Source organism: Telmatherina bonti (assembly GCF_933228915.1).
Source record: "Telmatherina bonti genome assembly, chromosome: 13".
In the NCBI taxonomy this organism is placed as follows: Eukaryota; Metazoa; Chordata; class Actinopteri; order Atheriniformes; family Telmatherinidae; genus Telmatherina; species Telmatherina bonti.
In genome coordinates, this window is record NC_136611.1 from 2,256,204 (window position 1) to 2,278,066 (window position 21,863).

General features: G+C 53.9%; 1 protein-coding gene across 1 annotated transcript; it reads left to right on the top strand.

Annotated features, from left to right (window-relative positions):
• Positions 1 to 3,624: 3,624 nt before the first annotated feature.
• LOC306764133 (arrestin domain-containing protein 1-like) lies at positions 3,625 to 21,375 on the top strand (the record flags this gene model as incomplete). The annotated part of the gene is made up of 9 exons (XM_079251174.1): positions 3,625 to 3,742; positions 12,806 to 12,916; positions 13,022 to 13,072; positions 13,146 to 13,300; positions 13,558 to 13,740; positions 16,637 to 16,813; positions 16,897 to 17,404; positions 20,634 to 20,784; positions 21,165 to 21,375. 9 exons carry the CDS (start codon positions 3,625 to 3,627, stop codon positions 21,373 to 21,375), a joined length of 1,665 nt encoding a protein of 554 aa, XP_079107300.1.
• Between the last annotated feature and the right edge of the window lie 488 nt (positions 21,376 to 21,863).

A 21,863-nucleotide genomic window follows, 5' to 3' on the forward strand; every position in this document is an offset into this window, starting at 1 on the left:
AATAATAATAATAATAATAATAGTAGTAGTAATAATAATAATAATAATAATAATAATAATGCTCACACATGGCAGGATTGCAGAACCATGAATTGAAGGAGGCTCTGAAACGTCTGGCTGGAACAAAGTAATCAGATTACTGTCTATTTATACTGTCCGATGAATTAATATCAGATAATCTGACAAATGTAAGCATTAAGAGCATTTCTTCCTGGTTGTTGCCTTGGCAACGGTGTTGCTTCTGAACTAGATGATGTGTTTATTTCTTCATACGTGAAGAACTGCTCCTCCATGGTAAAGTAGCTGCTCCATGTCTGATTGGTCGACGCTGTAAACTCCGCCCCTTTTACATGAGCGTGTTCTGATCCAGATGGAGAACCCTGGTTGGACTGCAGAGTTGATAACCAGCTGGTTTATCGTATGTCTGGAGAGTTAACCAGGTAATGGAGAAATAACCGGGCGATCATCCAGGCCTCTGGTCTTTTCCCGACATCAGTAAGTTTCATAACGCCGCAGGATGTCCGACTCTCCGCTTCCCGGCTGCGTTTCCATGAACCTGAGAAGTGTGTGAAACCTAAATATGGTATTAACCAACTGGAAACGCAGCTTTTGTTGCTGCACTGCAGGACGCCTCATACCAGAGCGGAGCCGTTTCATCGGGTGGCACGTGGCCCACGAGGCTAAAGCTGCCCAAATCCGACTTTTTCTTTTACTTATATCGGAATTATTCATGACAGAATACATTTTTTTTCCCAAATCCGACCTGGATTTATTCAGTGTGATAAATATCTGGTGTCTTTGCAGGCAAGCTCAGTGTGAACAGTCGTATCACATTTCACACAACGTTAACGCTGCTAGCGGTGCTTCTGTTTCGTCTGCGTAACCACGCAAAACCTAAAGATCGCAACCTGCTAATGGAAACTCCTGCATTCAGAAAAAACCTCTCAGATGTCACAAAAAGTTTCCACGTTCTCATGAGGAGGTTTTTCAGACGTGTCCACAGACAGACGTGGACAAATAGTTGGTCCTCTTCGGTCAATGACAGAAAAACACAAAACGGATACAGAAACAACTTAAATCTGACAAAAGTAATCATAAATAAAAAATACTATGAACTGAAACCAATGAAAGTCAGACGTTGCTTTTTAACCAGGATTCATTGTATAAAAAATAAACTCATGAAACTAAACTGGACAGACATGATGGTACCACTAGAAAAGACTGAACTGAAAGACTGGCAGTCCGTCCTCCCAGGACGCGTTGGCAGGAGGACATTTCTGGGAAGCTTCTGGGAGGATGTCCTGCGGAGGGACGAGACAGAAATGGAACATCAGCTCCATGTTCAGATGGAAACACAAAGGACGTGGAGAAAAGATGACGTCCTGCTGTGGAACTTTCAACTTTATTTATATAGCGTCAAATCACGGCAATGCCATCTCAAGACGCTTTACAGACAGAGGGGAAAACATAATGAAGGCCAATTCATAACAGCCTATATAAGGAAACCAACAGATTGAGTTGAGTCCAACTCAATCTCCCATCCTGAGCAAGCACACTGGCAACAGTGGGAAGGAAAGAGATAAAGAGAAAGAGAAAGAAGCTCAGTGTATCAGGAAATGTCCCTCAGCAGTCTAAACCTATAGCAGCATAACTAAGGGATGCTAACCATCCCTAGCTATAGGACTTATCAAAAAGATAAGTCTTCAGCCTAGTCTTAAAGGTGGGGGGGGGTGTCTGCTTCCCTAACACTAACTGGGAGCTTATTCCATAAGAGAGGGGCCTGATAACCAAAGGCTCTGCCTCCTGCTCGGCTCTTTGAGACTCTAGGAACCACAAGTAAGCCTGCAGTCTGGGAACGAAGTACTCTGCTTGGTATATAAGGAACAATGAGGTCTTTGATATATAGTGGTGCCTGGTTGTGGAGGGCTTTATATGTAAGGAGAAGGATTTTAAATTCTATTCTAGATTCAACAGGCAGCCAATGAAGAGAGGCTAAAACTGGAGAAATATGATCTCTCATGCTGGTTCTGGCTGCAGGAAGGAAAACCTCCATCAGGACCAGAACCAGGAAGGAAAACCTCCATCTGGACCAGAACCAGGAAGGAAAACCTCCATCAGGACCAGAACCAGGAAGGAAAACCTCCATCTGGACCAGAACCAGGAAGGAAAACCTCCATCAGGACCAGAACCAGGAAGGAAAACCTCCATCTGGACCAGAACCAGGAAGGAAAACCTCCATCAGGACCAGAACCAGGAAGGAAAACCTCCATCAGGACCAGAACCAGGAAGGAAAACCTCCATCAGGACCAGAACCAGGAAGGAAAACCTCCATCAGGACCAGAACCAGGAAGGAAAACCTCCATCAGGACCAGAACCAGGAAGGAAAACCTCCATCTGGACCAGAACCAGGAAGGAAAACCTCCATCTGGACCAGAACCAGGAAGGAAAACCTCCATCTGGACCAGAACCAGGAAGGAAAACCTCCATCTGGACCAGAACCAGGAAGGAAATTATTTTCTGGACTTTTGGATCAGCAGATGAATCCAGAGTGAAACTTCAGGCGGTTTCTTGTCCGACGTTTTATTTTATGATCTCTAGAATCATGACTGATGAGAGGAATAAATCTGCAACATAAACCGTGATGAATAAAAACACATGGAAGGTAAGTTATGAAAAACATGATCAGGCATAAAATAAGGTCCATGTCGGCTGAACGACGATAGTTTTATTAGATTCCTGCATCGAAGACATTTCTCTTTTATTTCCCTTCATTCTGGACTGGAAACATTTCTCTCAGTCTTCATGAAATATGAACCCTTTCATGCATCGTGCCATACAGTGGACACCTGTTTACCCGCTTTTGTCCAGTCATGCAGGAATGATGATGGTATTTTTTATAAATAAACTCGTCAGCAGATGTTCCTGGATCATCTATGTTTCCACTCACTGGAGAACAAATAACTATTTGATATAACTAAACATCATGTAAGTTTGCCTTTGTGATAAATAGGAAAATAAAATGACACAATTCTATGGAAGATTTACATAATATAATTATGATTATATATTACTTTATAAATGTTTAACAGAATACTGTAGAATAAATCATAAAATTGTAAATATCATTCATAAACTAAAAAGTATCATTGCATGTGTGTAGAGATAAAACACTATTTTTATTAGTTCATGCATGAAAGGGTTAAACAAAGGAAGGAAGTGATTTATGAATATGGAATTTAGAAATAAGAATCATTAGATTTACCATATATTAAATGTTGGGGATTAATTTTCATCATATAGAGGTACATCTTTGGGCTTCCAGACTGGTTTTAATGGCAGATCATTCTGTTTCCAGAATGCTGTGGTGGGATGTAATGTGGGAGGAACCAGAGCTCCCAGTTCAGACAGAACAGCTCCCATCAGGACGGACTTTCTGGCTGTGGACGTGATTTCTGTCACGTGACTCTTCCAGCTGGAAGTAAACAACGTTAAACAACTCATCAGCTGATTGGCTGAACGGCATCTTCACAGCGCACCTGCAGCGACGTCACGAAAGGGGGCGGGGCTTGTGAACAGACGCTGCTTTGTGATCCAGGTGACGGTGAGTTTCGGTGAGAGGCCGCCATGGGGAAGCTGCGCGAGCTGAGCATCGCGTTTGACCAGAACAAGGACGTGTACAGTCCGGGAGACCCTATCTCCGGGACGGTGACGGTGAAGACCAACCAGCCGCTGCAGTGCAAAGGTGAGACTCACCTGCAGGACACCTGCGCCGCGGGCACAACACGGAAGTGGGAAACTCTGCCACGAGGGGCGGGTTGAGACCCGCGCGTGACCACGCAGAGACCCAATGCAGACCGGGTCCAGGTCTTCATGTGGCTCTCTGCTGTGATACCAAAACCTGAAGACAGGTGTCTGCAGGACCAGGAGCTGGACTAAGTCCCGCTTCTGGTTCCAAGTAGGGAGAAGGAAAATGACGCCATAACGTATCACCAGCCTGCTCCTGGGAGGGTCCAGAATGGAGAACAGGTCGGGTTATTTTATACATGTTGGAGGGGAACTGTGTGACCCTTCAGGTGACCTGCAGACCTTTATTTCCAGTCCAAACCGGAACCAGTCTGTGAGGCAGCGGGAATAACTGGTTTCTTCTTCTGGTCGGTCGTCGTGTACCTGCTCAGCAGGATTTTAGCCGCCAGATCGGCCAGCTGGGGCGGAGATGTCCCGTCTGCTTCTGACTGGGATTAAAGGAATGTTTATGGAATATTCTCCCAGTTTGTTGTGGATTTGTGAAACTGTTCTGTGTTCCCGTCTGAACACAGCTCGCTGGGCGAGCTTCCGGATCCATCTGTCTGTGTTGAGGCGTGTCCTTGTGGTTCCTCCAGTCTGGTGGCATTCCTTTGGTCTGGTGACGAACCTCCGGTCTGGTGACGTTCCTCCGGTCTGGTGACGTTCCTCCGGTCTGGTGACGTTCCTCCGGTCTGGTGGCGTTCCTCCGGTCTGTTGGCGAACCTCCGGTCTGTTGGCGAACCTCCGGTCTGTTGGCGAACCTCCGGTCTAGTGACGTTCCTCCGGTCTAGTGACGTTCCTTCGGTCTGTTGACGAACTTCCGGTCTGTTGGCGAACCTCCGGTCTAGTGAAGTTCCTTCGGTCTGTTGGCGAACCTCCGGTCTGTTGGCGAACCTCCGGTCTGTTGGCGAACCTCCGGTCTAGTGACGTTCCTCCGGTCTAGTGACGTTCCTTCGGTCTGTTGACGAACTTCCGGTCTGGTGGAGAACCTCCGGTCTAGTGACGTTCCTTCGGTCTGTTGGAGAACCTCCGGTCTGTTGGAGAACCTCCGGTCTAGTGAAGTTCCTTCGGTCTGTTGACAAACCTCCGGTCTAGTGACGTTCGTCCGGTCTAGTGACGTTCCTCCGGTCTAGAGGTGAACCTCCGGTCTAGTGACGTTCCTCCGGTCTGGTGACGTTCCTCCGATCTGGTGGCGAACCTCCGGTCTAGTGACGTTCCTCCGGTCTAGTGACGTTCCTCCGGTCTAGTGACGTTCCTCCGGTCTGTTGGCGAACCTCCGGTCTGTTGGCGAACCTCCGGTCTGTTGGCGAACCTCCGCTCTAGTGACGTTCCTTCGGTCTGGTGGCGTTCCTCCGGTCTGGTGGCGTTCCTTCGGTCTGGTGGCGTTCCTTCGGTCTGGTGGCGTTCCTTCGGTCTGGTGGCGTTCCTTCGGTCTGGTGACGTTCCTCTGGTTTAGTGAAGTTCCTCCGGTCTGGTGGCGTTCCTTCGGTCTGGTGGCGTTCCTTCGGTCTGGTGGCGAACCTCCGGTCTAGTGAAGTTCCTTCGGTCTGTTGGCGAACCTCCGGTCTGTTGGCGAACCTCCGGTCTGTTGGCGAACCTCCGGTCTGTTGGCGAACCTCCGGTTTAGTGACGTTCGTCCGGTCTGGTGACGTTCCTCCGGTCTAGAGGTGAACCTCCGGTCTAGTGACGTTCCTCCGGTCTAGAGGTGAACCTCCGGTCTAGTGACGTTCCTCCGGTCTGGTGGCATTCCTCCGGTCTGGTGACGTTCCTCCGGTCTGGTGACGTTCCTCCGGTCTGGTGGCGAACCTCCGGTCTAGTGAAGTTCCTTCGGTCTGTTGGCGAACCTCCGGTCTGTTGGCGAACCTCCGGTCTGTTGGCGAACCTCCGGTCTAGTGACGTTCCTCCGGTCTAGTGACGTTCCTTCGGTCTGTTGACGAACTTCCGGTCTGGTGGAGAACCTCCGGTCTAGTGACGTTCCTTCGGTCTGTTGGAGAACCTCCGGTCTGTTGGAGAACCTCCGGTCTAGTGAAGTTCCTTCGGTCTGTTGACAAACCTCCGGTCTAGTGACGTTCCTCCGGTCTAGTGACGTTCCTCCGGTCTAGTGACGTTCGTCCGGTCTGGTGACGTTCCTCCGGTCTAGAGGTGAACCTCCGGTCTAGTGACGTTCCTCCGGTCTGGTGACGTTCCTCCGATCTGGTGGCGAACCTCCGGTCTAGTGACGTTCCTCCGGTCTAGTGACGTTCCTCCGGTCTAGTGACGTTCCTCCGGTCTGTTGGCGAACCTCCGGTCTGTTGGCGAACCTCCGGTCTGTTGGCGAACCTCCGGTCTGTTGGCGAACCTCCGCTCTAGTGACGTTCCTTCGGTCTGGTGGCGTTCCTCCGGTCTGGTGGCGTTCCTTCGGTCTGGTGGCGTTCCTTCGGTCTGGTGGCGTTCCTTCGGTCTGGTGGCGTTCCTTCGGTCTGGTGGCGTTCCTTCGGTCTGGTGACGTTCCTCTGGTTTAGTGAAGTTCCTCCGGTCTGGTGGCGTTCCTTCGGTCTGGTGGCGTTCCTTCGGTCTGGTGGCGAACCTCCGGTCTAGTGAAGTTCCTTCGGTCTGTTGGCGAACCTCCGGTCTGTTGGCGAACCTCCGGTCTGTTGGCGAACCTCCGGTTTAGTGACGTTCGTCCGGTCTGGTGACGTTCCTCCGGTCTAGAGGTGAACCTCCGGTCTAGTGACGTTCCTCCGGTCTAGAGGTGAACCTCCGGTCTAGTGACGTTCCTCCGATCTGGTGGCGAACCTCCGGTCTAGTGACGTTCCTCCGGTCTAGTGACGTTCCTCCGGTCTGTTGGCGAACCTCCGCTCTAGTGACGTTCCTTCGGTCTGGTGGCGTTCCTCCGGTCTGGTGGCGTTCCTTCGGTCTAGTGACGTTCCTCCGGTCTAGTGACGTTCCTCTGGTCTAGTGACGTTCCTCTGGTCTAGTGGCGTTCCTCTGGTCTAGTGGCGTTCCTCTGGTCTAGTGGCGTTCCTCTGGTCTAGTGACGTTCCTCCGGTCTAGTGACGTTCCTCCGGTCTAGTGACGTTCCTCCGGTCTAGTGACGTTCCTCTGGTTTAGTGACGTTCCTCCGGTTTAGTGACGTTCCTCCGGTTTAGTGACGTTCCTCCGGTTTAGTGACGTTCCTCTGGTTTAGTGACGTTCCTCTGGTCTAGTGACGTTCCTCCGGTCTAGTGACGTTCCTCCGGTCTAGTGACGTTCCTCCGGTCTAGTGACGTTCCTCTGGTCTAGTGACGTTCCTCCGGTCTAGTGACGTTCCTCCGGTCTAGTGACGTTCCTCCGGTCTAGTGACGTTCCTCCGGTCTAGTGACGTTCCTCTGGTTTAGTGACGTTCCTCCGGTCTAGTGACGTTCCTCCGGTCTAGTGACGTTCCTCCGGTCTAGTGACGTTCCTCCGGTCTAGTGACGTTCCTCTGGTTTAGTGACGTTCCTTTGGTCTAGTGGCGTTCCTCCGGCCTGGTGGCGTTTTTCCGGCCTGGTGGCGTTTTTCCGGCCTGGTGGCGTTCCTCTGGTTTAGTGACGTTCTTGCGGTCTGGTGGCGAACCTCCGGTCTGGTGGCGAACCTCCGGTCTGGTGGCGTTCCTCCGGTCTGGTGGCGTTCCTCCGGTCTGGTGGCGTTCCTCCGGTCTGTTGGCGAACCTCCGGTCTGTTAGCGAACCTCCGGTCTAGTGACGTTCCTCCGGTCTAGTGAAGTTCCTTCGGTCTGTTGACGAACTTCCGGTCTGGTGGAGAACCTCCGGTCTAGTGACGTTCCTTCGGTCTGTTGGAGAACCTCCGGTCTGTTGGAGAACCTCCGGTCTAGTGACGTTCCTTCGGTCTAGTGACGTTCCTTCGGTCTAGTGAAGTTCCTTCGGTCTGTTGACAAACCTCCGGTCTAGTGACGTTCCTCCGGTCTAGTGACGTTCCTCCGGTCTGGTGACGTTCGTCCGGTCTGGTGACGTTCGTCCGGTCTGGTGACGTTCCTCCGGTCTAGAGGTGAACCTCCGGTCTAGTGACGTTCCTCCGGTCTGGTGACGTTCCTCCGATCTGGTGGCGAACCTCCGGTCTAGTGACGTTCCTCCGGTCTAGTGACGTTCCTCCGGTCTAGTGACGTTCCTCCGGTCTAGTGACGTTCCTCCGGTCTGTTGGCGAACCTCCGGTCTGTTGGCGAACCTCCGCTCTAGTGACGTTCCTTCGGTCTGGTGGCGTTCCTCCGGTCTGGTGGCGTTCCTCCGGTCTGGTGGCGTTCCTCCGGTCTAGTGGCGTTCCTTCGGTCTGGTGGCGTTCCTTCAGTCTGGTGACGTTCCTCTGGTTTAGTGAAGTTCCTTCGGTCTGGTGGCGAACCTCCGGTCTAGTGAAGTTCCTTCGGTCTGTTGGCGAACCTCCGGTCTGTTGGCGAACCTCCGGTCTGTTGGCGAACCTCCGGTCTGTTGGCGAACCTCCGCTCTAGTGACGTTCCTCCGGTCTGGTGGCGTTCCTCCGGTCTGGTGGCGTTCCTCCGGTCTGGTGGCGTTCCTCCGGTCTGGTGGCGTTCCTTCGGTCTGGTGGCGTTCCTTCAGTCTGGTGACGTTCCTCTGGTTTAGTGAAGTTCCTTCGGTCTGGTGGCGAACCTCCGGTCTAGTGAAGTTCCTTCGGTCTGTTGGCGAACCTCCGGTCTGTTGGCGAACCTCCGGTTTAGTGACGTTCGTCCGGTCTGGTGACGTTCCTCCGGTCTAGAGGTGAACCTCCGGTCTAGTGACGTTCCTCCGATCTGGTGGCGAACCTCCGGTCTAGTGACGTTCCTCCGGTCTAGTGACGTTCCTCCGGTCTGTTGGCGAACCTCCGCTCTAGTGACGTTCCTTCGGTCTGGTGGCGTTCCTCCGGTCTGGTGGCGTTCCTCCGGTCTGGTGACGTTCCTCCAGTCTGGTGGCGTTCCTCCGGTTTAGTGACGTTCCTCCGGTCTAGTGACGTTCCTCTGGTTTAGTGACGTTCCTCTGGTTTAGTGACGTTCCTCCGGCCTGGTGGCGTTCCTCCGGCCTGGTGGCGTTCCTCCGGCCTGGTGGCGTTCCTCCGGCCTGGTGGCGTTCCTCTGGTTTAGTGACGTTCTTGCGGTCTGGTGGCGACCCTCCGGTCTGGTGGCGTTCCTCCGGTCTGGTGGCGTTCCTCCGGTCTGGTGGCGAACCTCCGGTCTGGTGGCGTTCCTCCGGTCTGGTGGCGTTCCTCCGGTCTGGTGGCGTTCCTCCGGTCTGGTGGCGTTCCTCCGGTCTGGTGGCGATCCTCCGGTCTGGTGGCGTTTTTCCGGTCTGGTGACATTCTTCCGGTCTGGTGACGTTCCTCTGGTTTAGTGACGTTCTTGCGGTCTGGTGGCGAACCTCCGGTCTGGTGGCGAACCTCCGGTCTGGTGGCGTTCCTCCAGTCTGGTGGCGAACCTCCGGTCTGGTGGCGAACCTCCAGTCTGGTGGCGAACCTCCGGTCTGGTGGCGAACCTCCGGTCTGGTGGCGAACCTCCGGTCTGGTGGCGAACCTCCGGTCTGGTGGCGAACCTCCGGTGTCCGGAAGTGAACGATTCGGACTAGAACTAAGTAAACTGGTGACGTTTCCCGGCAACACCTTCTCCAGGACGTTGTGTCTGCGATCAGCTGCTGGACGCCATCTTGTTCCGCTTAACTAACCACGCCACCCGAATAAACATGGAGGGGTGGATGGAGGTCAGTTTTATACGTTTAAAATAAAATAATAAACCACATCTGAGTCGTCCCCTTCATGTGGTTACTGGTGATTTTTACTGGTTTAAATCCAGTAAGGACTAAAAGTCAGCAGTTTATTCTCCAAAAATCCATTTTTATGACAAATGAAGAACGTGGTCGTCACCACGGTCTGGTCTACGCCGAGCCGACTGACCGCCATGTCGTTTGTTGCGTCACATGAATATGAACTGCAGATCGTTTTCCAGTTGCACGAGCAGGCGGACTGGAAGTTGCTCCAGCAGGCGGACTGGAAGTTGCTCCAGCAGGCGGACTGGAAGTTGCTCCAGCAGGCGGACTGGAAGTTGCTCCAGTTGCACCATCAGGTTAACTGGAAGTTGCTCCAGTTGCACCATCAGGTTAACTGGAAGTTGCTCCAGTTGCACCATCAGGTTAACTGGAAGTTGCTCCAGTTGCACCAGCAGGCGGACTGGAAGTTGCTCCAGTTGCTCCAGCAGGTGGACTGGAAGTTGCTCCAGTTGCACCATCAGGTTAACTGGAAGTTGCTCCAGTTGCACCAGCAGGCGGACTGGAAGTTGCTCCAGTTGCACCAGCAGGCGGACTGGAAGTTGCTCCAGTTGCACCAGCATGTTAACTGGAAGTTGCTCCAGTTGCACCAGCAGGCGGACTGGAAGTTGCTCCAGTTGCACCAGCAGGCGGACTGGAAGTTGCTCCAGTTGCACCAGCAGGCGGACTGGAAGTTGCTCCAGTTGCACCATCAGGTTAACTGGAAGTTGCTCCAGTTGCACCATCAGGTTAACTGGAAGTTGCTCCAGTTGCACCATCAGGTTAACTGGAAGTTGCTCCAGTTGCACCATCAGGTTAACTGGAAGTTGCTCCAGTTGCACCATCAGGTTAACTGGAAGTTGCTCCAGTTGCACCAGCAGGCGGACTGGAAGTTGCTCCAGTTGCTCCAGCAGGCGGACTGGAAGTTGCTCCAGTTGCACCATCAGGTTAACTGGAAGTTGCTCCAGTTGCACCAGCAGGCGGACTGGAAGTTGCTCCAGTTGCACCAGCAGGCGGACTGGAAGTTGCTCCAGTTGCACCAGCAGGCGGACTGGAAGTTGCTCCAGTTGCACCAGCAGGCGGACTGGAAGTTGCTCCAGTTGCACCAGCAGGCGGACTGGAAGTTGCTCCAGTTGCACCAGCAGGCGGACTGGAAGTTGCTCCAGTTGCACCAGCAGGCGGACTGGAAGTTGCTCCAGTTGCACCAGCAGGCGGACTGGAAGTTGCTCCAGTTGCACCAGCAGGCGGACTGGAAGTTGCTCCAGTTGCACCAGCAGGCGGACTGGAAGTTGCTCCAGTTGCACCATCAGGTTAACTGGAAGTTGCTCCAGTTGCACCATCAGGTTAACTGGAAGTTGCTCCAGTTGCACCAGCAGGCGGACTGGAAGTTGCTCCAGTTGCTCCAGCAGGCGGACTGGAAGTTGCTCCAGCAGGCGGACTGGAAGTTGCTCCAGCAGGCGGACTGGAAGTTGCTCCAGTTGCACCAGCAGGCGGACTGGAAGTTGCTCCAGTTGCACCAGCAGGCGGACTGGAAGTTGCTCCAGTTGCACCAGCAGGCGGACTGGAAGTTGCTCCAGTTGCACCAGCATGTTAACTGGAAGTTGCTCCAGTTGCACCAGCAGGCGGACTGGAAGTTGCTCCAGTTGCACCAGCAGGCGGACTGGAAGTTGCTCCAGTTGCACCATCAGGTTAACTGGAAGTTGCTCCAGTTGCACCAGCAGGCGGACTGGAAGTTGCTCCAGTTGCACCAGCAGGCGGACTGGAAGTTGCTCCAGTTGCACCAGCAGGCGGACTGGAAGTTGCTCCAGTTGCACCAGCAGGCGGACTGGAAGTTGCTCCAGTTGCACCAGCAGGCGGACTGGAAGTTGCTCCAGTTGCACCAGCAGGCGGACTGGAAGTTGCTCCAGTTGCACCAGCAGGCGGACTGGAAGTTGCTCCAGTTGCACCAGCAGGCGGACTGGAAGTTGCTCCAGTTGCACCATCAGGTTAACTGGAAGTTGCTCCAGTTGCACCATCAGGTTAACTGGAAGTTGCTCCAGTTGCACCATCAGGTTAACTGGAAGTTGCTCCAGTTGCACCAGCAGGCGGACTGGAAGTTGCTCCAGTTGCTCCAGCAGGCGGACTGGAAGTTGCTCCAGCAGGCGGACTGGAAGTTGCTCCAGTTGCACCAGCAGGCGGACTGGAAGTTGCTCCAGTTGCACCAGCAGGCGGACTGGAAGTTGCTCCAGTTGCACCAGCAGGTTAACTGGAAGTTGCTCCAGTTGCACCAGCAGGCGGACTGGAAGTTGCTCCAGTTGCACCAGCAGGCGGACTGGAAGTTGCTCCAGTTGCACCAGCAGGCGGACTGGAAGTTGCTCCAGTTGCACCATCAGGTTAACTGGAAGTTGCTCCAGTTGCACCATCAGGTTAACTGGAAGTTGCTCCAGTTGCACCATCAGGTTAACTGGAAGTTGCTCCAGTTGCACCAGCAGGCGGACTGGAAGTTGCTCCAGTTGCTCCAGCAGGTGGACTGGAAGTTGCTCCAGTTGCACCATCAGGTTAACTGGAAGTTGCTCAAGTTGCACCAGCAGGCGGACTGGAAGTTGCTCCAGTCGCACCAGCAGGCGGACTGGAAGTTGCTCCAGTTGCACCAGCAGGCGGACTGGAAGTTGCTCCAGTTGCACCATCAGGTTAACTGGAAGTTGCTCCAGTTGCACCAGCAGGCGGACTGGAAGTTGCTCCAGTTGCACCATCAGGTTAACTGGAAGTTGCTCCAGTTGCACCATCAGGTTAACTGGAAGTTGCTCCAGTTGCACCAGCAGGCGGACTGGAAGTTGCTCCAGTTGCACCAGCAGGCGGACTGGAAGTTGCTCCAGTTGCACCATCAGGTTAACTGGAAGTTGCTCCAGTTGCACCATCAGGTTAACTGGAAGTTGCTCCAGTTGCACCAGCAGGCGGACTGGAAGTTGCTCCAGTTGCACCAGCAGGCGGACTGGAAGTTGCTCCAGTTGCACCATCAGGTTAACTGGAAGTTGCTCCAGTTGCACCAGCAGGCGGACTGGAAGTTGCTCCAGTTGCACCAGCAGGCGGACTGGAAGTTGCTCCAGTTGCACCAGCAGGCGGACTGGAAGTTGCTCCAGTTGCACCATCAGGTTAACTGGAAGTTGCTCCAGTTGCACCAGCAGGCGGACTGGAAGTTGCTCCAGTTGCACCATCAGGTTAACTGGAAGTTGCTCCAGTTGCACCAGCAGGCGGACTGGAAGTTGCTCGGTCTAACTGGTTGAATCGTAACGTCTTGTTTTGCAGCGATCAAAGCGAACTGCAACGGTTTCTGTGGAATCAGCAACAAGGTGAACGAGACGAGCTGGACGGCGGAGGAGCAGTACTTCAACAGCTCCATCTCTCTGGCAGATAAAGGTAAATCTGTCGGGGAAAATCTCTCCTGTAGAATTCCAGCCTGGAGGCGGAGCTTCCGGCACGGCAGCCATGTTTCCACTGACAGATGTTTTGTGTCCCAATCAGGAACCCTGAAGCAGGGCGATCACACGTTTCCCTTCAGGTTCCTCATACCCGGTAGGAGTCTGCATCCTGATGTTCACCTCGCTGGGATGTCTTGACTCTGATTGGTTGTTTCCGTCTCTCGCAGCTTCGGCGCCGACGTCCTTCGAAGGCAGCTACGGCAGGATAGTTTACAGAGTGAGAGTTTTCATCGACACGGCGCGTTTCTCCAAAGACTACAGCGCCGAGAAACCGTTCTACCTGCTGAGGCTTCTCAACCTGAACGAGCTGCCAGACATATGGGTCAGACGGGGTCCTGGTGGTGGGTGGGGGGGTGGGGGGTAAGAAACATGAACTCCCAGAAGACGCGCTTAAACGGCCGCCGTGCGCCACGCGGCGTCCTGCTGGAACGCTGCGGCGCCAGCAGCCGGCAGCCTGACGGGAACATTGGCAGGAATCTCGGAGGTTCAGCAGGAACTGGTCGGATCCGTCTGGTCTCTGGAGGTCCGGCGGCTCCGATCCTGATGCTGCCGCTGAAAAAACATGTGTCGTCGTTGCAGGGAAGCTGCTCGTCCGCCGTCACCCAGCAGTTCACCTACATGCTGATGAAAACCGGCACCGTGGTTCTGAAGGCCCAGACGGACATGAAGGGTTACACGCCGGGTCAGGTCATCCAGGTGACGGCTAACATCCAGAACCAGTCTGGGAAGACCACTGGGAACATGGCCGCCAGCCTGATTCAGGTAAAAAACTCACCTGTTCTGCTGTTTTACCGCCCCCTGCTGGTCGCTCAGAGGAATCCGGCTGGAAACGTCGCAGCAGCTGATTGGTTGTTGGGTTTTAGAATTCTGACGACAGTTTTTCTGCTGGATGGGAGCGAAATGCCGATGCTTCGTAAGAAGTGTGATGGATGATCTGTTGGTGACGTGATCGGAGGCTTCGGGTCGGACCAGTCCTGTTCATGGCTTCCTGTTTGAACTGGGAAGAGTGGCTGAACTGGATTTTATCCTGGGAAACATTCCAGAATGTTCTGATTGATATCCTGCAGGTTTTTGTTGTCTCCCTGCTCCAACACACCTGACTGAAGTTAATAAACAGGTGGACAAAAAGCATCTGGATCCATCTGACTTGAATCAGCTGTGTTGGAGGAGGGAAACAAGAAAAACCTGCCGGAGACCGGCCCTGGAGGACCGGAGTTTGACACCCCTGGTAGCGTCTCCTTTACTACAGTTCCTGGTTTCTGGGAGTCTTCCAGAGTCCGTTCAGTGGTTTCAAGTAAAGAATGATGTCTGCTTTTCACGCAGAAGATCCCGACATACAGAGATTCCTTCTGGTTCTCTGAATCGGCAGGTTTATTATCGTCTGTAGACGGAGGCATCTCTGTAGACATCGTTTAGACCCACTTTGTCTCAGATCTAAGGGACATTTCTGTCGTTATCTTCTATTGTTTGGGACGTGGTTTTTATTATTTATGTTTGTTTGTAGTTTAATGAGACGCAGTAATAAATCTCTTCTGCAGGAACAGAAAAGAAGAAACGTAAAACTTTACGATCAGTAACGAGACGATGGATCCGACACGATGTCCACCGTCTCCGTTGGACTGGTTGGTGGACGGATCTGTAGTGTAGAATGTCCATCAGTCCTAATGGGCCTCCGTCCTGCAGGTTTTAGATGTTTTCCTTCTCCAACTTCCCTGATTCAGTCTAAAGGCTCCTCAGCAGTTCTGACCCATAAATCTGGATCAGGTGTGTTGCAGCAGGAAACCTCTAGACCAGGGATCCTAAGTCTTGGTCCTTAAAGCTGGTTCCTGCAGGTTTTAGAGGTTTCCTTGCTGCAACACACCTGACTCTGATCCGGGGTTAATCCAGACTTCTGCAGAGCTTGAATCAGTTGAAAACTTCTAAAACCTGCAGGACCAGAACTGGACATCTGTGTTACAGAGGATGGGGCTCGGGAAGCGGCCTCATCGGGTTCTGGTTCTGGTTGGTGTGGTTTCTGATCCAGTTGGATCTGGTCTGGGTCCGGTCCGATCCGGTCTGGGTCCAGCCGGACCCGGTCAGGGTCCTGGTCAGGGTCCAGTAGGACCCGGTCTGGGTCCTGGTCTGGGTCCGGTGTGAGCTGGTCTGGGTCCAGTAGGACCCGGTCTGGGTCCTGGTCTTGGTCCGGTGTAAGCTGGTCTGGGTCCAGCCGGACCCGGTCAGGGTCCAGTAGGACCCGGTCTGGGTCCTGGTCAGGGTCCAGCCGGTCCTGGTCTGGGTCCGGTGTGAGCTGGTCTGGGTCCAGCCGGACCCGGTCTGGGTCCTGGTCTGGGTCCAGCCGGACCCGGTCTGGGTCCTGGTCTGGGTCCTGGTCTGGGTCCAGCCGGACCCGGTCTGGGTCCTGGTCTGGGTCTTGGTCTGGGTCCGGTGTGAGCTGGTCTGGGTCCAGCCGGACCCGGTCTGGGTCCTGGTCTGGGTCCAGCCGGACCCGGTCTGGGTCCTGGTCTGGGTCCTGGTCTGGGTCCGGTGTGAGCTGGTCTGGGTCCAGCCGGACCCGGTCTGGGTCCTGGTCTGGGTCCAGCCGGACCCGGTCTGGGTCCTGGTCTGGGTCTGGTGTGAGCTGGTCTGGGTCCTGGTCTGGGTCCTGTGTGAGCTGGTCTGGGTCCAGCCGGACCCGGTCTGGGTCCTGGTCTGGGTCCGGTGTGAGCTGGTCTGGGTCCAGCCGGACCCGGTCTGGGTCCTGGTCAGGGTCCAGCCGGTCCTGGTCTGGGTCCGGTGTGAGCTGGTCTGGGTCCAGCCAGACCCGGTCTGGGTCCTGGTCTGGGTCCAGTAGGACCCGGTCTGGGTCTGGTGTGAGCTGGTCTGGGTCCAGCCGGACCCGGTCTGGGTCCTGGTCTGGGTCCAGCCGGACCCGGTCTGGGTCCTGGTCTGGGTCCTGGTCTGGGTCCGGTGTGAGCTGGTCTGGGTCCAGCCGGACCCGGTCTGGGTCCTGGTCTGGGTCTGGTGTGAGCTGGTCTGGGTCCTGGTCTGGGTCCGGTGTGAGCTGGTCTGGGTCCAGCCGGACCCGGTCTGGGTCCTGGTCTGGGTCCAGCCGGACCCGGTCTGGGTCCTGGTCTGGGTCCAGCCGGACCCGGTCTGGGTCCTGGTCAGGGTCCAGCCGGACCCGGTCTGGGTCCTGGTCTGGGTCCGGTGTGAGCTGGTCTGGGTCCAGCCGGACCCGGTCTGGGTCCTGGTCTGGGTCCAGCCGGACCCGGTCTGGGTCCTGGTCTGGGTCTGGTGTGAGCTGGTCTGGGTCCTGGTCTGGGTCCGGTGTGAGCTGGTCTGGGTCCAGCCGGACCCGGTCTGGGTCCTGGTCAGGGTCCAGCCGGACCCGGTCTGGGTCCTGGTCTGGGTCCGGTGTGAGCTGGTCTGGGTCCTGGTCTGGGTCCGGTGTGAGCTGGTCTGGGTCCAGCCGGACCCGGTCTGGGTCCTGGTCTGGGTCCAGCCGGACCCGGTCTGGGTCCTGGTCAGGGTCCAGCCGGACCCGGTCTGGGTCCTGGTCTGGGTCCGGTGTGAGCTGGTCTGGGTCCAGCCGGACCCGGTCTGGGTCCTGGTCTGGGTCCAGCCGGACCCGGTCTGGGTCCTGGTCTGGGTCCAGTACTCTGACCCGGTGTCTCTGCAGAAGGTGACGTACGAGACGAAGAAGCCCACGCAGGATGTGAGGAGCATCGCGGAGGTGGAGGGGGGGACGGTGAAGGGAGGGAAGGAGGTGGAGTGGAAGGAGCAGATCATCGTTCCGTCCCTCCCCCAGTCGGCGCTCGTCGGCTGTGAGCTCATAAAGATCCAATATTACATCAAAGTAAGAAGATTCTATTTTCTGGAGCGGGAGGAACGTTTCCATTGGTGATGAAGGTTCAGCCATCCTCTTCCTCTCCGTCTCAGGTCTGCCTGAAGTCGCCTGACGTCATGGTAACGCTTCCCGTCCAGATCGGAAACATTTCGCTGGACAAAAAACGCCGTCCCAGCAGAAGACCGTCTCCTGCTTCCAAAGACGCCGAGGCGTCCGTCTGCAAGCCGGCCGCCGCCTCTTCTTCCTCACCCTCTCTGGCCCATGGCCCCTCCCACAAACCTGCTCCACGCCCCGCCCCACGCTCCAGAAGCTCCACCCACAACCAGCCCAGCGCTCCTCCTGCCGAGTACCATGCTGGCGCAGAAGGCGGGACCTCCACGAACGAGGACTTGTCCACGAAGCGCCAGTCCCAGCTGGTTTCGCCCAACGCCTTCAGCTACGCCCCGGGTCTGTTTTTCCCCCAGAACCAGCCGCCCAGCGGGCCTTCTGCGGCGCCGGCCGGGTCGGCGGGGGCTTCGACGCTCTACCCACTGCTCAACGGCTCCACGGCAACGCCGCTCATCCCGCCTCCAGACTACGGCTGTTCAAATTACCCACAAGGTTGGTCTGCACGCGCTCAGTCCGTATCTCCAGCAGACGGTGTGATGTGTGTGTGATGTGTGTGTGGCGTGTTTGTTTCAGAGGCTCCGCCTTCCTACGACCAGAGCTGCATCACATGAAGCCGCCGGCGAGGCGCGACTGGCTCCTGGAGTGAGGTGGAAGCCGCGCAGCATCCAGCTGCTTCTCCAGAGTTGGGACATTTTAAACAACAACCCGGTTTCGGTTTCGGGATTTCTTTTCGCTGTAATCTGAAAATGATTTGAGCCAAAACGTTTCTTTAAAATCACGTTGCTTTTTGCACTTTGAAAGAAAAAAGATTTTTAGTCGTTTCGTTGTGTAGAAGTCCCCAGATGGCGTCTGAGACCGCCGAAAGTCTCGTTTTGTTCCACGTTAAAGCAGAAGAATCATCGTTTCAGCGGGACGTCCTACTGCTAACCTGTCGGTTCTGTTCCTCCGTCCGCTGATGCTTGTTAAACTCCCGTCTGCATCTCTGTCGCACCACGACGACGCTTAGCTGTGATTGGAAGGTTTTTAATCTTTTAGATGACTTTAGTTAAATCCACCAAACGTCCAGGAAGATTTTATTTATTGTTCTGAATGTTTCCTCATGATGTTTAGGTTTCAATAAAACAGTAAAAATCACAGCTGAGATGTTTGTTTTTCTGCAGATTCTGATCTGATCACTGACTTGAAAACAGATGCAGGAACATGCTAACATGTTCACTTTAGGTTCTTTTCATATCAGTGGTCCTGGTTTACATGCTGGAGTCTGGATGTCAAATAAGACCTCATTTGTCCTCCTGAAGTTCTTAGTGTGATGAAATAAAAAAAGGTGGACACTTTATGAAGAGATGTTGCTCTATAATAACATGAAACATCACGCAGTTTATGCTCGTCACCATGAGAATCTCCCGTTCCACCTCATCATGATGAGAATCTCCCGTTCCACCACATCACCATGAGAATCTCCCGTTCCACCTCATCACCATGAGAATCTCCCGTTCCACCTCATCACCATGAGAATCTCCCGTTCCACCTCATCACCATGAGAATCTCCAGGTCCACCTCATCACCATGAGAATCTCCCGTTCCACCACATCACCATGAGAATCTCCCGTTCCACCTCATCACCATGAGAATCTCCCGTTCCACCTCATCACCATGAGAATCTCCCGTTCCACCTCATCACCATGAGAATCTCCCGTTCCACCTCATCACCATGAGAATCTCCCGTTCCACCTCGTCACCATGAGAATCTCCCGTTCCACCTCATCACCATGAGAATCTCCCGTTCCACCTCATCACCATGAGAATCTCCCGTTCCACCTCGTCACCATGAGAATCTCCCGTTCCACCTCGTCACCATGAGAACCTCCCGTTCCACCTCGTCACCATGAGAATCTCCCGTTCCACCTCGTCACCATGAGAATCTCCCGTTCCACCTCGTCACCATGAGAACCTCCCGTTCCACCTCGTCACCATGAGAACCTCCCGTTCCACCTCATCACCATGAGAATCTCCCGTTCCACCACATCACCATGAGAATCTCCCGTTCCACCACATCACCATGAGAATCTCCCGTTCCACTTCGTCACCATGAGAATCTCCCGTTCCACCACATCACCATGAGAATCTCCCGTTCCACCACATCACCATGAGAATCTCCCGTTCCACCTCATCACCATGAGAATCTCCCGTTCCACCACATCACCATGAGAATCTCCCGTTCCACCTCATCACCATGAGAATCTCCCGTTCCACCTCGTCACCATGAGAATCTCCCGTTCCACCTCGTCACCATGAGAACCTCCCGTTCCACCTCGTCACCATGAGAATCTCCCGTTCCACCTCGTCACCATGAGAATCTCCCGTTCCACCTCGTCACCATGAGAACCTCCCGTTCCACCTCGTCACCATGTGAGAACCTCCCGTTCCACCTCGTCACCATGAGAACCTCCCGTTCCACCTCGTCACCATGAGAACCTCCCGTTCCACCTCGTCACCATGAGAATCTCCCGTTCCACCTCGTCACCATGAGAACCTCCCGTTCCACCTCGTCACCATGAGAACCTCCCGTTCCACCTCGTCACCATGAGAACCTCCCGTTCCACCTCGTCACCATGAGAACCTCCCGTTCCACCTCGTCACCATGAGAACCTCCCGTTCCACCTCATCACCATGAGAATCTCCCGTTCCACCTCATCACCATGAGAATCTCCCGTTCCACCTCATCACCATGAGAATCTCCCGTTCCACCACATCACCATGAGAATCTCCCGTTCCACCTCATCACCATGAGAATCTCCCGTTCCACCACATCACCATGAGAACCTCCCGTTCCACCTCGTCACCATGAGAATCTCCCGTTCCACCTCATCACCATGAGAATCTCCCGTTCCACCTCGTCACCATGAGAACCTCCCGTTCCACCTCATCACCATGAGAATCTCCCGTTCCACCTCGTCACCATGAGAATCTCCCGTTCCACCTCATCACCATGAGAACCTCCCGTTCCACCTCGTCACCATGAGAATCTCCCGTTCCACCTCATCACCATGAGAATCTCCCGTTCCACCACATCACCATGAGAACCTCCCGTTCCACCTCGTCACCATGAGAATCTCCCGTTCCACCTCATCACCATGAGAATCTCCCGTTCCACCTCGTCACCATGAGAACCTCCCGTTCCACCTCATCACCATGAGAATCTCCCGTTCCACCTCGTCACCATGAGAATCTCCCGTTCCACCTCATCACCATGAGAACCTCCCGTTCCACCTCGTCACCATGAGAATCTCCCGTTCCACCTCGTCACCATGAGAATCTCCTGTTACCAGAAAGGGATGGACATGATCAGCAGCAGGACTCCTGTGGAGTTTCAACCCAACTCAAAACCTGAAACTTTTAGATCCATCTCTTCTGCATGTCATTCGGCTCTGATTGGTAACAAGATGCTGATTGGATTCAGGAGTGTCTGAGAAGAGATGCAAGTTTGAGGATTTCCAGGACTGGGTTAAACCCTGCCATGTTGGTACTAAGTAGTGTCAGGATGTTTTTCAGTTTCTGGAAAGCTGTCTGGTGACCTAGACCCCAGAGCCATTCAACATTCTGTTCCAGCAGTTCATGTAGTGGTTGACCCACTGTGGAAAGGTCTGGAATTAATTTAGCCATGTAATTGACCATACCTAGGAATCGTTTGAGCTCTGACACATTTTGTGGTTGTGGAAAGTTCCCTATTCCCGCAACTTTCTCAGGGTCTGGGCGCCCACCATTCTCGTCAAATATGTGTCCCAGGAAAAGAATCTGTCAATCACGTACCTGGTCTTGCCGTTGGTCATGGATCGCCTCTGTTTCCCCATGAATCAGTCCATGTCGTCCATGTACACTTCCGTTCCTTCCAGTCCTTTCAGCGTCTGTCATTTTCCTTTGAAAAATTTCTGCTGCACTCGTAATTTCAAATGGGAGTCTGTGAAATGCATATTTCCCAAATGGAGTAAGGAACGTTGTGAGCCTGCAGGTTTGTTGTGGAGAGGGATCTGATAAAATCCACTGGCTGCATCGAGTGTGAAGAAGACTTTGGATGCTGACAGCCTTGGCATGATTTCCTCCATTGTTGGTAGAACGTATTTCTCAAGTTTCACAGCCTGATTGAGTCGTCTCATGTCGACACAGTACCGCACCTCCTTCCGGTTTGGTTTTAACACTGGAACCATGGCAGCACACCACTCTGTAGGCTCTGTCACCTTTTCAATGATTGCAGCATTTTCCAGTCTCTGCAGTTCTTTCCTCACGAGAGGCATAAGTGGAAGCTGTACTCCCCTGGCTGCGTGGACAGCATACGGCTGGGCATCCTCTTTGAGGATTATCTTGACAGGTTCTGTCTTGAACAGATCACTTGTGCCAAAAGCAGCACTAACGTTTTGCCATCGTCTCACGAGTTCCATCTGTACTGCTTCCAATCTGCTGAGTAAGTTGCTGCTTTGCCATTTTATTACGTACACTGGGAATGTGTATTCTTGTTCTTTAAAGACAAGCATCTCAGTTTCCCACCTGGACCTAAGAAACATGTCTCTGAGGGGTCCAGTTTACTTCTGTCCTGGAGTGACTTGAATGTCTTCTCACTTATGACTGCCCCGATATCGATTTTAAATGTGAGGGGTGAACCACCAACATTAAGGTCTATTGTCCATTTGTCCTGGCTAGCATCACTGCTAACCTCACCCAGAAACTGACTCAGAGTCTTTGTGACTTCACTCACTGTTTTGGTGTGACATACACGAGCCCAATGTCCCTTGTTACACTTCTTACATATACTTTTGAAAGCTGGACATTTCAGTCTCTCGTGTTGGGCGCCGCACCTACTGCAGGTCTTTTTGTCTTTCGTTGTTGTTTCTGATGTGCGCCTCGTGTCTCTGTGCTGTCGCCGTGTTTTGTCGCTGCTCACGCTAGCCACTTGTAG